General features: G+C 40.9%; 2 protein-coding genes across 2 annotated transcripts; one reads left to right on the top strand and one right to left on the bottom strand.

Annotated features, from left to right (window-relative positions):
• Positions 1-395: 395 nt before the first annotated feature.
• pmm2 (phosphomannomutase 2) lies at positions 396-8,360 on the bottom strand. Its single transcript, XM_085911406.1, has 8 exons — positions 8,212-8,360; positions 6,684-6,795; positions 6,275-6,351; positions 6,083-6,174; positions 5,837-5,936; positions 2,700-2,775; positions 2,521-2,636; positions 396-1,217 (listed from the first exon to the last, which is right to left on the bottom strand). The coding sequence occupies exons 1-8, from the start codon at positions 8,284-8,286 to the stop codon at positions 1,113-1,115; spliced, it is 753 nt and encodes a 250-aa protein (XP_085767532.1). The 5' UTR covers positions 8,287-8,360; the 3' UTR covers positions 396-1,112.
• Positions 8,361-12,434: 4,074 nt separating this feature from the next.
• On the top strand, positions 12,435-14,949 carry hmgb2a (high mobility group box 2a). The gene is made up of 5 exons (XM_085912259.1): positions 12,435-12,591; positions 13,322-13,481; positions 13,667-13,815; positions 13,879-14,053; positions 14,127-14,949. Exons 2-5 carry the CDS (start codon positions 13,335-13,337, stop codon positions 14,286-14,288), a joined length of 633 nt encoding a protein of 210 aa, XP_085768385.1. The 5' UTR covers positions 12,435-12,591; positions 13,322-13,334; the 3' UTR covers positions 14,289-14,949.
• The last annotated feature ends 1,728 nt before the right edge of the window (positions 14,950-16,677 follow it).

Genomic DNA, 16,677 nt, shown 5'->3' with positions numbered 1-16,677 from the left:
AGAGCTCTGTCGACTAGGGCGTGCGTAAAAGCCATATTAGTTTTTCAAACCTTCTGTGTCACTCCAAAGCATTAAATCCTTCAAACTCTTCGTCCTCCGTGTCACTTACAAACAAAGCCGCTAATGATGCCGGTAGTACGTGGGGCCCTTCGTCTTCGTCATCCCGTGATCGAATCTTTGTCCTTTACGTAAACAACCGCTGCGCCGCTGACGTCACTTGAAATTCAAATTACAGCAATCCCTTGCTACATCGCAGTTCGTTTATCATGGTTTCCCTTTTTTTTTTTTTTTTTGAAAATTTGTGAAAAAAAGTAAAAAATAGGTTCAGCGTCGAACTCAAAAATAAAAAAAATCGCCTCTTTAGACACATTAGAAAAAAATAATGATCGTGAGGGTCAGTGTCATCAGATTTATTTCATTACAACTGTTAATCTCATGTACCACAAAATACAGCAAATGACAGCTGTAAGTATGCAAATACAGTATGTAATGCATTGCACAAGCAGCTGTAATTTCTTTGTTGGCTTCCACAACTTTGACCTTTTCTTTAGACATCATTTTTAATTATAAGATCTTGTGCGAGTTGATACTGGGCCCATATACAGATTGGGACTCCTGGGATGGCATCTTACTTTTCAAAACTCTCTTTGAGGCACTGGGTGCAGGTTACTCATCGTGTCTTTTTGTTCTGGAACTTGCAACTGAAAAATCCTTCAACCCACTTTATTTACGCGGACATGATTGAGTCATTAGTTAAAGGATAGAAGGTGTCGATTCGATTCCACAATGAATATGGCCATTTATGCTGAGATTGTACTTTCCCTGAGCAGTGATGGTGTTAATAAAACAATGATGAAAATTCCTTATTAGGTTGCACATTATTCATCATTTATTCCCAAAATGCTAGCTGTAAATCACGAATTATCACCAAATGTTGGCGATGACAGTCACAATTTCAAATGCTTGGATACTTTCCTCATCAGATTTCAAGTCATCACCATTCACATGATCCATCAACAAAACCTGGTCATCTTACGCACAAAGTTAGAGCCTCCACAACTTCTTAATTTAAGTCTTTTTTCCATCCATAACATCCAGTAGATGTACTACTCTCATGAAAAGAAAAGCTGCTGGCAAAGTATTTGTGTTTCATCTGGACAGGTGACCTCATGACCAATGGTGCGAGGGTCACAGTAGATCTCATAGTCATTTCCTCCCTAAAGCAAAACAAAGAAATACACACAGAGACGCAGGCACGTAAAAATGAATCATTAAAACTATATTTTCTTCAAACCCTGCCCCCACACACTTCTGCACACACGCATTAAATAGAAAGTCACATTGGTTTTCCTGATACTATTAACACAAAAGTCCCAAACGCATTGCTTTGGGGAGGTTGCGTTACACTTTGAGACTTGTGTGTAACTTGTTCCAATGTGTCATCGGAAGAAATCTCCAACATGAGGTCCAAGGCCACCCTATAGAGTGAATTCACCTATTCACTATCTTCAATTAATTTCTGAAAACCTCACCTATTAGGTAATTATATAATAGTTTTTTGGGCCAGCCAGTTTGGCACCATCATTGCAGCATCGTGTTGCAAAGAAACTACAGTATGTTGACTGTTGAGGAGCTTCATTCGGACAATATTTGCGTAAGGTACTCAAGGCGCTAACACCATGACCTCATTCACTGTTGTGTTCAAAATATCCATTTTATTCCTAGACCCAATGAGGCTTTGCAACTTCCTGTATGAACCGCTGTGTTGTATTCATGATAACAGTTTGTGCTGGCCCACTTTCTATGATAGCTGCAAACTACATTATAATCCTTCCTATTGATGTAGCGGGGTGTTTGACCACAACATACAGATGCATGTAGTATTGCTTTCTGAACTCTATGGTTGTTGGTGCAACTGAAAACAGTGTAACCAGTTTGCAAGACGTTTTAAAATGCTATAAAGGCCTATAATTATAGGAAAGGAAAAATTTAGAAAAGGAAATGAAAAACATTCAAATAAACTGCTGCAGGAAACAAAAGCTGCTCTAACCAATGATTGACCGTTCCTTCCAGTCTCGTACAGCAAGTCACGCCTATAATTGTTTCTACATCAGAGGAATAAGATGGATATAGATCTGGAACTAGGGATTGATCCCACTACCTACAAGGTGAAAGCTGGCCAACTCAATCATCTGAACCACACCCCCATAGTGCTCAAAATTCCCAGATGGAAACAAGTGGATGTAAAGGCCTTGTGTTTGAAAAGGTGATCACTTGGCTATCAACAGGATTAGGTTTATACATGCAAGTGGAAGTATAAGACCTTTTCAATTTCACTAATTCTCCATTTTAATGGTGAATTGGTGATCAATCAGCTTGTGGACAAGAAATGCAGTTTGCTCACAAACTAAAAGATTCATATTCAAAATATTACATATTATCAAATGAATAATTAATATTAATTCATAATTATACAAATATCTTACATTTCCAAAGTTGTGCTATCATACATCAACTTACAGGTTTCGTTTTGTCACCAAAGAAGTGAATGGTTGAGTAGTTGTCCTTTTCAATGAGCCCCAGGCAGTATCTTTTATCCCAACCGTCGGGGAACACGTCAAAGCTGATCTGTCCTCCTGCAGAGAAATCAAGTGTCAAACACGAGAGGACGTGTCACCCTCTGAACGGCGCTGACTCACCGATTGAAAATGACAAGCCTTTTCCTTTAAACTGCTCTTTTAAAATAGACACAAACTTCTCCCGGATTTTTTCTCTCTGTTGGGGCCAGAAAACACACACATTCTATGCTTCTTACATTGTTACTGACATGACTTCAAAAGTTTATAAAGACACTTCATATGGAAGTAATGATTATCCCCTTCTGAACACCGAAATCCACATAAAAACGTTGATAGGCACGTGGACGTCACATTGCCCACTTTGGGGGCAAACATTTCTGACTGTTGGTGTCTTTGTGCCACTCAAGAGCAGAGGCTTGACAAAATTACTTCTCATGCAGGACGTTTTTACTGTGACCATCTGAGGCACGTTAGTCCAATGACCGAACTCAAAGTACACGTACATAGTACAGCAATTATTCCTTGTTGATGGTTTCTGTCAAAAAAGCAAATGTGGCTTCCTCAACTCTCCTGAATTAGGCTATTTGATGTGTGTCTATTTAGTGGTAATGTTTCTAGTTCATAAGATCTGTGTGTACATCAGGTTTAGAGAAATGTCAAGCATCTTGTACCTAATAGATGCAGGAAACCCTCTTGAAGCTTGTGTGACAGTGGATGGATTTAGCGCTGTCACTTTCAAATCTTTGTAGAATGGATTATCCTCTCAGCTATTCCATCGACTCAATAATTGACCCAAGACCCTTTCTGCGTCATCCCAAATCCCAATCACTACCAGTCCCAAACCTAGATAACAGGGATGAGAATTTTCTGCGATCCGCGGATTACCGTGTTTTTTTCTGTCGAAAGTATCATTTTCAAGAATCGTGTAAATCCGTTGAGAAAATTATTTTTTTTATATATGTGAGGGGGGGGGGGGGGGGGGCAGCGACCGGCCAGCTGTCCGGGCAACGTTAGCCTCGGCGACTCGCGAGCATTCCCCCGCCCACCGCAACGGCAACTTTAGATTTTGTGTATTCTCTGTCAGGATATGATCAGCTATGGAGGTCGCAGCACTAGGAACATTAAAGAAGCACATCGAAACAAAAAAAACACAAAGCTACGTTTTTACTTTTATAAGCGTGTGGGTTTAGAAAGTAACATGATGTTACATGTAAGCTAATTGTCATGATGTCGTTAAAGAACAAAATATATATATATATATAATAGCACAAAGAGTAAAATATATATAAACGATATATGTATGTATATATATATATATATACATACATACATACATACATACATACATACATACATATTCGCGGTGCGTTGCAGCTATATTCTGGCTGTCTGCTGTATGCACGCTTATTTATTTATTTATTCATTTATTGTTTATTTATTTGGGTTATTTGCTTATTACTTATTCATCGCTCTTGTCTATTCATTTTTACTCTTTGTGCTATTTGCTTGTATGTGTTGTGTAATGTGTCTAGTCACCGTGGGACGGTGGGAAACGTAATTTCGTTCTCTTTGTGAGTCTTAACATGTGAAGACATTGACAATAACGCTGACTTTGACATACATACACTGGCGCCTCGGTTTTCGACCACAATCCGTTCCAGAAGGCTGTTCGAGAAGTGAATCGTTCGAATTCCGAATCATGTTTTCCCATTACAAATAATGGAAAAAATGTAATCCATTCCAAGAGAAAATAACCCCGATCGCGCAACTGCACCGCGCTGGTCGCTTTATTGTTAGAGCGGTCGCTAAAATTTAGATAATATTTTTAAAGTCCTGATGTACCTTTCAGATTTTAAGTGGACCTCTGTGCAAGGAGCTTAAATTGTCCGATCGCGCAACTGCAGCGGATCGCCGAACGCACAACCGTAGCACGACGCCGACCGCGCAACGACTCCACGCTGGTCGCATTATTGTGACAGAGCTGTCGCTGAAATTTAGAAAATATTTTTTAAAGTCCTGATGTATTTTCCAAAATTTAAGTAGACCTCAGTGCGCAGGGAGCTTAATTTGGTCCGATCGCGCAACCGCAGGGCGCTCACTGTCTTATTGCTTTAGGAGCGTCTTTGTGTTTTAGGATGGCTTTACTGCTCCCACTTGCTTGATTAGAGTTGATGCAATCCTCAGAGTAACGAGAATGTAATAACAAACAGAGTCAGTTGGCATGCGGGTCTTCTCGGCTCATCTCGCGAGGTTCGACAACCAAATTTTGTCCGATATCCAAAGCAAAAAAAATCTCGAATTTTTTGTTCGAATACCGATTTGTTTGAGAACCGGGACGTTCAAAAACCGAGGCTCCACTATCTATCTATCTATCTATCTATCTATCTATCTATCTATCTATCTATCTATACCGTATTTTTCGGACTAAAAGTCACTCCAGAATATAGGTCGCATTAGCCATTAAAATGCACAATAATAACGTGGAAAAAAAACATATATAAGTCGCTTTGGAGTATAGGTCGCAGTTTGGGGGAAATTTATTTGACAAAATCCAACACCAAGAACAGACATGAACGAGCAACAACAGGCTAAACGATAGGTATGCTAACGTGACGTAAACACAAATGAAGAGCTGAGAACGGGCCTGACATAACATTCAGAGTTATTCTAAGATCCATCCATCCATCCATCTTCTTACGCTTATCCGGGGTCAGGTCGCGGGGGCAGCAGCTTTAGGAGGGACTCCCAGACTTCCCTCTCCCCAGCCACTTAATCCAGCTCATCCCGGGGGATCCCAAGGCGTTCCCAGGCCAGCCGAGAGACATAGTCTCTCCAGCGCAACCTGGGTCGTCCCCGGGGACATGCCTGGAACACCTCCCCAGGGAGGCGTCTAGGAGGCATCCTGATGAGATGCCCGAGCCACCTCATCTGGCTCCTCTCAACATAGAGCAGCGGCTCTACTCCAAGTCTCTCCCGGATGACCGAGCTCCTCACCCTATCTCTAAGGGAGAGGAAAACTCATCTATAGGGATGGATGGATGGATGGATGGATGGATGGATGGACGGACGGACGAACGAACGATCGATACACACACGCGCGCACACACACACGTATTTAACCCCCCACTTTTCAGTGCTTTTTCACATTTGCCATTCTCATCCCTGAGATAAAAATAGGTGGGCGAGAAGGATGGAACCGACCAACCAACAGACAAACAGACAGATGTGATAGAATGTATTCTCTCTGTGAGTGCTACCTGGTCCAGCTCAAAAAACTCTTTGCGTTCCTCCACACTACAGCTGCGTCCAATTGGGCAGATGTTCAACATTCCGTTCCGAAATTCAATGAATGTACCCCTGCCAGAAAAACATAAGTAGAAAATACACACAAAACGCAACAACAATTTTTAAATGCTTTTAAATCTAACTGAATATTCCACACTTTGATAATTAACATCATAAGAAAGAAACTGATATTGGGAACAAGAGTGAAATGATAATACCTCTTCTTGGGAAGTTTGATCTTGGACAAGTAGTTGAGACAGAAATTAATGAACTCTTGTAGTAGCTCTTCTCCCATGTAGGCTTGGATGGACTGATGATAAGCAGCACATAAATAGAAAAATGCTGACAATCCGAATACCTCAGCATCAATATGCAGTAGAATGATGAAGCTAGGAAAGACCATGTCTTACCTGAATAGATAGTAACTGTCCCTCTTTATAGGCCACAAGACCATTCTCTGCAAATACATAGTCCACTTTCTGGATCACTGTTTGCAGAGATCAGAAAGTAGGACAAGCATGATTAAAATTAGAGAGTCAGACTATAAATCACACATCCCAATACACTATGATGCAGTGCAACCTACTGCAAATTACAGTACTGCACATGCATGCACGTACACACATGCAAACATACGCGCACACACACGCAGGGATTTTTTTCTTTCTCAAGTCAGAATCTATGATGATTTGATGATGATATGATATGATGATTTCATTCAACTTTGTGAGTAGTAATAATGTGGGCAGCTGGGATGTATGTCTGAAAGACAAAGTTCAAAGACAATCTTTATTTAGAGTTCAGGTTTGTTTGTCTCACCATCATTTCCCAGTTGCTCCTTGATTTTGCTGAGGTCCGACCCCCCCACCACGCCGACACGAACCCTTGTCTTCAATTTCTCAATAAACGCAGCTATTTCCTCAGTTACAGGCTGAAAGCACACACGTGACAAAAGCAGAAACACAAATAGCAGCAATAAAATTACAAAGCTACGGCACAGAACTATCATTAAAGACAGATTGTTCATAATATTTTACAAATGGTTCTAAAAGTTAATGTATATAACTCAAAGGAATAAACTTCAAAACCCTCCTGTGTTAATTGTTCCTTCGTACGTGTTCTCCACCTTTCAACAAAATGTTAACATTCATTGTGGTTGAAAACACAAGGCTTTAAGCGATCAAACAAATGAATGAAGTTGGGGTGAGCTGCACACTGCCAAATGATATTGGCCCACCTCCACTTAAGGCACCCCGAGCGCTAGAAAGCTGACCAATGCATCAGTGTCACCAATTCAGTGTGCTTGCTACAGATAGATTTCATTAATTATTAACAAAAACATAATTAAAAGCAATTTGAGCAAAACATTATTTCAGTTGTGTGTATTCAACTGACAGTCCCTTTGCATTAATCAGTACCCGAGAATTAACACGGTTTCCTAACCTGGTCTCATACTTGACAGACATGTTTTAATGACAAGGGAATTATGTCACTTAATGGTAACACTTCAAAGTCTTAGATTTCAGGAGGCTTTCATGTTTAAATACACAATTAGATGACCTGAATGAAAACCTATTCTATGACATTCTCTGCTAGTCTGTCATGATACACGTAAAATGACTGAATGGTAATGTGGCCATCTACTGACTGTGAAATCAGTGGCAATCAGCGGCATAGTACATATGTGCAGGTGATGCTTTGATTACCAAGTCACGTTATTTTATAGCAATGAATCGCGGTCACAGTGTCGTAAGATATAATGAGCAAAGAAAATTATTTGGGGATAAAAATATTATTCAGTACCTGGAAAAATATATTTCTCCAGCTATCTGTGCCAATGATTTAAAGTAACTGGCACAACACTTACAATGAATAGCTTTCATTAAATGACAAAAGGTAGAACCTTCTGAGACATCCGTCTCAAGACCAGGAACAATCTCAAGAGCGGCAACATTTGAAGGTTCAATAAACCAATCTATCAACCTGTTGCCATTCATACCAAGTCATGGCTTCCTGCAAATACATCAACCTTGAGTTAGTCAGCTTGTGAGTAAATTGCGACCAGATAATAATTGATAGTTCAGTAGTACGCTTCAGTTGTGTGCTCTTTTCTGACTCGACTTTAATATACGAAGTGGAGGCTCCATAACCGCAGTTCCCCTCCTTAAATCAAAATAACTACGTACTTATTTACATGGCAGGAGCCACAGCCAACGAGTGATGACTGACAGTGTTACAGTATGGTTAGCTTTGTACGACCGATGCCTCTCGAGAAAGAGCACCGTGGAGCTCGGCCCAGGACTCCACTTATTTAAGGATATGCTCACTCAACTAATGCATTTCCTACCTGTCTGGCGGCTGTTAAGGTGCCATCAACATCAAATAAGCAAAGAGTGTTGGAGTCCATTGAACCTTCCCCCATCTTGTCTCACAGTTTGTTCAGTACTCTTTCCTGTGTGCAACTAGCACGCTACTGCCATCTACCTGACTGGAGAGTGAGTGTGCTGATGTAATTTTGTGTACTAGATTTTCTTCTTCTTCTTCGTTGGGGTTTAACGGCAGCTTGCATCCTATTAGTTGCATTGCCGCCCCTACTTTTTTTTTTCTTTTTTACATCACAACACTAAATTCTCTTCACCAGACCTGTGCTTTTTAAAAACTCAAAAAAACAGCGCTTTCCCCTCCCACTTGACCCTACTTCCAGAATGGTTTTCACAGATATTCCCTCAAGCCCTTCTGTCTGCAGCTTCTCCACCAACTCAACCCTTTGCCCAAAATATTTTCTACAGGAAAGCAGAGCATGTCGCACCGTCTCCTCCTCCTGACACTCAGAGCACAGCCCATCCTGATGTTTCCCCAGAAGGTGGAGAGTGCTGTTAAGAAAGGTGTGTCCTATCCTCAGTCTAGCAATAATGACTTCATCCTTCCTTTTCCACCCTCCCCTCAACCACTCATGAACTGACTCAGCCACTCTACTACACACTGAGAACAGGTGCCTCCCTTTGCTCTCCTGCTCCCACTGCTGTTGCCACTGCAGCATCACTTCCCTCCACACAATACTTTTACCTTCAGACTTAGACAGTGCTATGTTGGTCTTCACACGCTCTCTTTTCACTGCCTCTTTTGCCAGTTTGTCAGCCCTCTCATTCGCCAGGATACCCACATGTGCTAGAGGTGGTTAGGTGACACCCAAGCTGACAGCGGCTATCTAGATTCTCGTGGACCAATTCAGGATGAGAGAACTGCAGCAGATTACCCTCCTCGAAGACACTGCCAGGACAATCGAGGGCACCTCCGGCAGCTCTTCTCTTTGACTTGGACATCCACTTTTTCATTGATTTTTTCTTATATATTGTGGCCCCTGCCGTAACCCCTCAATCATTTTATAGTGCTGCACTATATGGAGCACTAAAAAGTAGTTCCTTCATTCTGTTCAGCAATTTCAACAGCCAGTTCATTACTTTTCTCCTCGTTACATATCACGAGACCACCGTATTTGTCATGACAAAGCGACGCATCTATCTAGATCTCTGACTATTTATTGTGAATACTGCATTTCATTTGTTGTACATCTTTTCATTCATTCATTCATTCATTTTCTGAACCGCTTTGTCCCTACGGGGGTCGCGGGCGTGCTGGAGCCTATCCCAGCCGTCATCGGGCAGTAGGCGGGGGACACCCTGAACCGGTTGCCAGCCAATCGCAGGGCACACAGAGACGACCAACCATCCGCACTCGCACTCATACCTAGGGACAATTTAGAGTCTTCAATCGGCCTACCAAGCATGTTTTTGGGATGTGGGAGGAAACCGGAGTGCCCGGAGAAAACCCACGCGGGCTCGGGGAGAACATGCAAACTCCACACAGGGAGGGCCGGAGGTGGAATCGAACCCGCACCCTCCCGCAACTGTGAGGCGGACGTGCTACCCAGTGCTCCACCGAGCCGCCCCACATCTTTTCAAATAAATGAAATTAATTATTTTTGTTGTGTTTAGTAGTTGTATTGCATTAATTTGTGGAAACTTAATAAAATATTGCTCGGCTAGCGCCTTTTTAAACTTAACTTTAACTTTTCTTATTTGTTGTAATTTAATTTCCTTGCTCTTTTGGCGTGACACAAATACAAAATTAAAGAAATTCATATGAAAACAAATATTTGCAATAATGTGTTGTATGCGACCCCAATAGTCTAAACATGATATTCTGCTGTCAACTAAAAATCATATAGTTAGGTCATTACCTCAGGCTGAGGTAATGACCAATCACTGCTAAGCTTCAGAAAAGATATGAGCTGTGATTGTTTGTTTGTTACCAAACCTATTTTGCCACTCGTCTTGCCATTTGGCCTCTCACACAAGACATGTCTTCCACTATAACTAATCTATCAACACTGTAACAGTCTGAACCCTGCTATTTGACATACAATGATTTGTATGTCTGGTTAGAACAGGTTATTACAGGACTTTCGGTAGGAAACAGATCATCATATAAAACTAGAAAATGCAATTTCTGGAGTAATTGCATGTGAAAGCTAAGGCTTTGAATAACTTCCTGGGGATTGCTGCCGAATGATGTTGAAACGAGTTGAATTACTTGAGAAATATAGAAAATAGAAGTGTAAAACGAAATTTTGGAGAATTTGTGGTGAATTTTAAAATTGAAATTTTTTGGTAAGTGGGAAGTTGTGGAATAGGTAGGAAAATAATGAACAGTTGAAAGTTGGAACGGGTTGAATCGGTTGAAAAATGTAGAAATTAGAGTTGAAAAGCAAAATTTTGGAGAATTTGGCGTGAATTTCAAAATTGAAAATTTTTAAGTTTTGGTAAGTGGAAAGTTGTGGAATAGGTAGGAAAAAGATGAACACTTGAAAATTGGAACAGGTTGAATCGGTTAAAAAATTTAGAAGTTAGAGCAAATGTTGACTGCCTCTTAGAGAATGAATGGGTATAAAAAAAAACAATTTCACCAAAAACAATTTAAATTTGGAGCGAAACAAAATATATGGGTTCAGGAGGTTCACTTTTGGGGTTCAAATGTTGAAACGGGTTGAACCCGACAAAAATTGTAAAAGTTTGAGCAAACGTTTAATTTAAGTCACTTCTGCTTCTCTTTAGGGCACTTCTTATTGAAATAAGGTCACTTCCAGTTTATTTGGGACACTTCCAGTTTAATTTAGGGTACTTCCGGTTTAATTTAGGGTACTTCCGGTTTATCTGAGGTCACTTCCGGTTTAAAGACGTCACTTCTGGTTCATTTTGGTCACTTCTGGTTTCATTTAGGTCACTTCCGGTTTATTTGGGGCACTTCTGGTTTAATTTAGGTCACTTTCAGTTTAGCTGAGGTCACTTCCGGTTTACCTGAGGTCACTTCTGTTTTATTTTGGGTCACTTCCGGTTCTCTCTGAGTTCACCTTCACACAATAATAAAGGACAGGAATAACAAGTGTGAAGGTCTTCACCCTCACTCGAATAAATTTTGGAATGACAATAGTGTGAAGGGGGCGGCTCGGTGGTGCACTGGGTAGCACGTCTGCCTCACAGTTAGGAGGGTGCGGGTCCGATTCCTCCTTCGGCCCTCCCTGTGTGGAGTTTGCATGTTCTCCCGGGCCCGCGTGGGTTTTCTGCGGGAACTCTGGTTTCCTCCCACATCCCAAAAACATGCATGGTAGGCCGATTGAGCACTCCAAATTGTCCCTAGATGTGAGTGCGAGTGCAAATGGTTGTTTGTCTCTGTGTCCTCTGCGATTAGCTTCGCCTTCGCCTTCACACTAATAATAAAGTGAATGGTGTAAGATAACATGTGTGAAGGCCATTGCCTTCACACAACAACAGCGTGAAGGTCTTCACCTTCACACTAATAAAGTGAATGGTGTAGAATAACGTGTGAAGGCCATCGCCTTCACACAATTAGAGTAATGCATACTGCCCTGTGTTATATTAAAAAAGCTTGACGGAGACACATTCTCTCTTTATCTCTTCCATCCATCCATCCATCCATCCATCCATCCATCCATCCATCCATCCATCCATCCATCCATCCATCCATCCATCCATCCATCCATCCATCCAGTCATCTGAACCGCTTATCCTCACGAGGGTCATTTATCAATATAGTCTGTTTCTAGAAAACAAAATGTTCAGCAAGAGATGTTAAATGTGGTGTACGTATTTGTACGTATTATATTTAATCATTAACATCGACTGTATTCCATGACAGTATTGCTACAGTTTGGTGGCAATTGCCTGCCAATGTAGCTGTTGTATGGAAAGCACTCCAGTTATTTTTTCATATCCAAAAAAGAAATGCTGAAAACGAAACGAAGAGTAACAACTGAAGTTGGAAGCCCCAGGCACCCACCACCATTGTTTTTTTTGTTGTTGTTGTTTTTTTTTTGGGGGGGGGGGGTTCTTTCTTTTTTTTCTTTTAAACTTTGAACAAAGAGTCTTTCGCGCCATGTGTTTAAAACCCGCAACTGACCAATCAGTATTCAGATGAGACATATGTATGTGAGGTTTTCGCTCTTAGTATTATAACCAATCAAAAATCACCTTTCTTTCTCGTCCTCTGGTTTCAAATTGGAACGATCAGATTTGACCAATCCGCGTGCTGGTGGGGAGGAGTTCTCCAAGTACTTCAAGGCAAGTTAGTGTGGCATCGCAGACTGTGACAAAACCGCAACGCATTGTGCTGTCTCTAGTCCACCACAGATTGTCTCAACTGGTCACTGGTAAGTGTCCATGGTTTTCTTCATTTTTATCTCCATTATTTTGTATTATCTCATGTAAGCAGTCTGTTAACCGTTATCAGAAGTACGCCATGTTCCCGTTTTTGTCTCGATGAATATCTTATACCAACGAACGGTTATAGAAATGTTTAACCGCCCGTCACAATTTATGAAGTGTTAATTTTTTATAACGATTTGTAGTTTATTTTCCACAAGTACATTTGTCAGTAAGAAGCGGACTACGCAGACCGTCTGCTTCATGGTAAACAACTGCCGCTCAAACGCCATTTGGTTAACAGCTTTGCACGATGGCCGCGCGTGCAACTTTCGAAACTAACTGCCTCAGACGATACTGTTTCTGTTGGGCTTCTCGCCTTATTTATTTTCAACGTTTAACGAACCGACGTACGTTGTGTGAAGGCTTGTGAGGAGTTCCTCAACCACTTTATTAAGTTTTTGCGAAGTTAACTTTAGGCGGGAAGATACAAAATGGAGTCGCGTCTTTTTGTCCCTTCGACGCAGAAAGCCGATTAAGGCCATGAAGCATCTTTCAGAGTCTGCGGCCTATTTATTTGTATGGCTACATTGTTAAATACTATTCACATGCCACTCGTTGACTCTATTTCAACATATAGTTCTCTCCCACATAATGTTCGTTTTTTATGTTAAGACCTAGTTAATAGTCTTTTAACGTTATTTTTCTGAGAGTTCGACGACTGTCCATTATCTCTAGATAAGACGTATCCATGGCAAAGGATCCAAACAAGCCCAGAGGCAAAACCTCATCCTATGCTTTCTTTGTGGCGACCTGCCGTGAGGAGCATAAAAAGAAGCACCCAGGAACCAGTGTTGGATTTGCAGAGTTTTCCAAGAAGTGCTCTGAAAGGTGGAAGGTAATTCACTACAGCCTAAACACATAATAAAGAGTTAGGTGTGGTGTTTTGCTTGTAATTTCTCATGGAACCTTCATCTTAACATTTGTATTAGTTTGCTGAAGTGTTTAGTTCTCTAGATACTAAATGTGTATGGTGTTTTGTATAAAACTTGTTCAGCCCGTGACTCTATTTTGTGTGTGTAGACCATGTCTGGCAAGGAAAAGCAGAAGTTTGAAGAAATGGCTAAGAATGACAAGGTCCGGTATGACAGAGAGATGAAAGGTTATGTCCCCCCGAAAGGTGCTAAAAAGGGAAAGAAGAAGAAAGACCCTAATGCCCCTAAAAGGCCTCCGTAAGTTAAAAATAAAAAAAGAAAGTAACACATTTCGGTATTAATGTTCTACTTTTTTCCTAGATCTGCCTTCTTCGTCTTCTGCTCGGACCACCGACCCAGGATCAAGGAGGAGAACCCTGGCATCTCAATTGGTGACATTGCCAAGAAGCTTGGAGAGCTGTGGTCCACACAGAATGCTAAAGACAAGGCTCCATATGAGGCTAAAGCTGCCAAATTGAAGGAGAAATATGAGAAGGTGTGGCATTTAATTTACCACATTTTAACAATGTACCACCTAAACTCAACATATCACTTAAACATATTCCCAGGATGTTGCTGCTTACAGAGCAACAGGCGGCTCAGGGAAAACTGACGCTGGCAAGAAGAGTGGCCCAGGTAGGCCCAAAAAAGCCCAACCAGTTGACGATGATGACGACGACGATGATGAAGAGGAAGATGATGAAGACGATGAAGACGACGAAGATGATTAAGCAAGTGGTTATGCATGTGATGTTTGCGATGCATTAAGCTAAATTCTTTTGTGTGGGTGTTCAAACCGTATAGCCTGCTGTCCCTGTTTGATCAACTTTGAATGATCAGACCTGTTATTATTCCTTGTCAAATTCAGGGATTTAGACCCCTTTCACCTCTTCAATTAGTCCCCATAATTATTTCTTTAGATCCTTGTTACTATCTTTAAAAGGGCCAACTTCAGGTTTATTGTACCACACTTATAGACTTGCCCTGCTTGGTGGCCACTGGACAGCAAGGTTTTAAAGAAATAGTTTGCTTTTCAAAGCACTGCTTAGGATTGTTCCGTGGTGCTGTTTGTTCACTGTCATTTTATTCAGACTTCTAGTTTGACTTAAAAAAAAAAAAAAAAAAAAAGCATCCATTTTAATGTTAAATCCTTTGTGTAGAACTGATTTTTGTTTTGTAATAAAAATTTTGTATATTGGTTATAGTTACGTGATCTGTTTCTTCACTGTTTAAATAGCACAAGTGATGTGTAATTTTCAAAGTGTGCTGTGAATACTACAACCAATGTTTAAATCACATTCAGTTTAACCTTGCAAAGTACTGAACTGTGGAATTAAGTTGTACATAAACTGTTCAAGACAAATATTAAAGTGCTTTTGGACAATTTGAAAATCCTTAGAAATCAGTTGTGCGCTGAGGAAGTACAGTTCCACTCAATTGGGACAAATGTTAAAAATGTCATTTTTAAGCCAGTTTATTTTTCCTTGTACCCTCTTCCTAAGTAGCTCAACAGTAGTAGCCTGCCGTTTTTTTTTTTCTTCAAGATAATGGGAGTCACCCGAGTTCTTGAGTAACTTGGTTATGGGCATAGTATGTTCTTTAGGTCTGCATTAATTAGTAAATCTGTGGCTCTAAAGTAGCTGAGGCAGAACAATTAATTGGTCTTCCAGTAAACTTCTTTAGTGACTACTAAAGACAGGTCAATTTAACTTCTCAACCCACTGTTATTTTGACCACTTTGTGTCAGAGTGGTGGAAAAATGAAAATTGTATTTTAGGATTCTTAGAATTTGAAAATTGTGGTGGAAAATATGTATTTGATCCTACAATGCAAGATGTGCCCCCAGCTTAAACCAGTTAAGACCCACCAGATGTTTGACATAGAGCACATGTAAAACCCAAAAAAGAAGGAACCAAAACGCAACACAAACTGAACTCATGTTTGGAGGATAAAAAGACTAGGTGCATCGCGAAAACATACCGACTGTAACGCATGAGGGTGAAAACATTGTGCTTTGGGGCAGGACAGGAAAACATTATTGGGCCCATGTAATGTAAGTTTGAGCCCAAACCTTTCATCAATGAGAACATCCATCTATTATCTGTACCGCTTGTTACCACAGGGGTCGCGGGCGTGCTGGAGCCTAACCCAGCAATCATCGGGCAGTAGGCAAGAGGCACCCTGAACTGGGTGCTAGCCAATCGCAGGGCACAAAGAGACGAACAACCATCCGCACTTGCACTTGGGGACAATTTTGAGTGCTCAATTGGCCTACCATGCATGTTTTTGGGATGTGTCAGGAAACCGGAGTGCCTGGAGAAAACCCATACGGGCACGGGGAGAACAAACTCCACACAGGGAGGGCTGGAGATGGAATCAAACCCGCACTGTGACGTGGATGTGCTAACAAGAGGATCACCGAGCTGCTCTCAATGAGAACGTTGAAAATGAAATGTTGTTGGGCCAATGAAAGAGTTGCTCTGTTAAGAAGCATCTCAAAGACCTGGAGGGGCCTTAGCCGTCTCTAGACCTCGATCTGAGGTCTGCTCAAACTGTTAGCTCCTTTAAATCAGGGCTAAAACATTACTGTTTACTGCAGCGTATTCGTAAATAAAATCCTCTCTATTTAATTTTTATTCTTGATTTTGTAAGCATTATATTCTGTATTTTTCTCCCTTTTTTATGCTCTAGGTTCTTTGTTTTTTAATCATTTTTATGTAAAGCACATTGAGTTGCCTTGTATCTGAAATGCACTTTATAAATAAATCTGCCTTGCTTTGCCTGCCTTGCCTTAATTCCAGAAAAAAATCTGTGGAGGGAAAGTCTGTGTTGCTTAGCCTCAGCAATGGCCGCCAAATGTCACTGCTCAAGAAGAGTTCTGCATGACGTAATGGGTGAAAACACCAAATCCAGTGTCTGCAAATCTGGTGAAGACCTAAGTAAACATTTGACCTCTGTTATTGCGCCAAAACTAGTCGTATTACAAAGCAATGAATTGAACTTCTATTCATTGACCAAGTACTTACTATCATAAAACTGCAACAATTCAACATATCTTGCAAGACCAAAAATAAGAATCAAGCATGCCACACTGGTGACACAAGTCTTTGCTTGTTGTAC

This window comes from Syngnathus leptorhynchus, chromosome 5 (assembly GCF_054491065.1).
Source record: "Syngnathus leptorhynchus isolate UIUO chromosome 5, UIUO_Slep, whole genome shotgun sequence".
NCBI classification, from domain to species: domain Eukaryota; kingdom Metazoa; phylum Chordata; class Actinopteri; order Syngnathiformes; family Syngnathidae; genus Syngnathus; species Syngnathus leptorhynchus.
Note: the sequence above shows the minus strand (reverse complement) of the source record. Positions and strands in the feature narration are given on the sequence as shown.

Excerpts from the sequence above, each read along its gene's own strand:
- pmm2 (XM_085911406.1), bottom strand. The coding sequence starts at position 8,286 with ATGGGGGAAGGTTCAATGGACTCCAACACTCTTTGCTTATTTGATGTT. Across the intron at positions 6,352-6,683 it reads GGAGCAACTGGGAAATGATG|TGATCCAGAAAGTGGACTAT; the intron begins GTGAGACAAACA and ends CTCTGCAAACAG. Across the intron at positions 1,218-2,520 it reads TTGGTGACAAAACGAAACCT|GGAGGAAATGACTATGAGAT; the intron begins GTAAGTTGATGT and ends GTTTTGCTTTAG.
- hmgb2a (XM_085912259.1), top strand. The coding sequence starts at position 13,335 with ATGGCAAAGGATCCAAACAAGCCCAGAGGCAAAACCTCATCCTATGCT. Across the intron at positions 13,482-13,666 it reads AGTGCTCTGAAAGGTGGAAG|ACCATGTCTGGCAAGGAAAA; the intron begins GTAATTCACTAC and ends TTGTGTGTGTAG. Across the intron at positions 14,054-14,126 it reads TGAAGGAGAAATATGAGAAG|GATGTTGCTGCTTACAGAGC; the intron begins GTGTGGCATTTA and ends ACATATTCCCAG.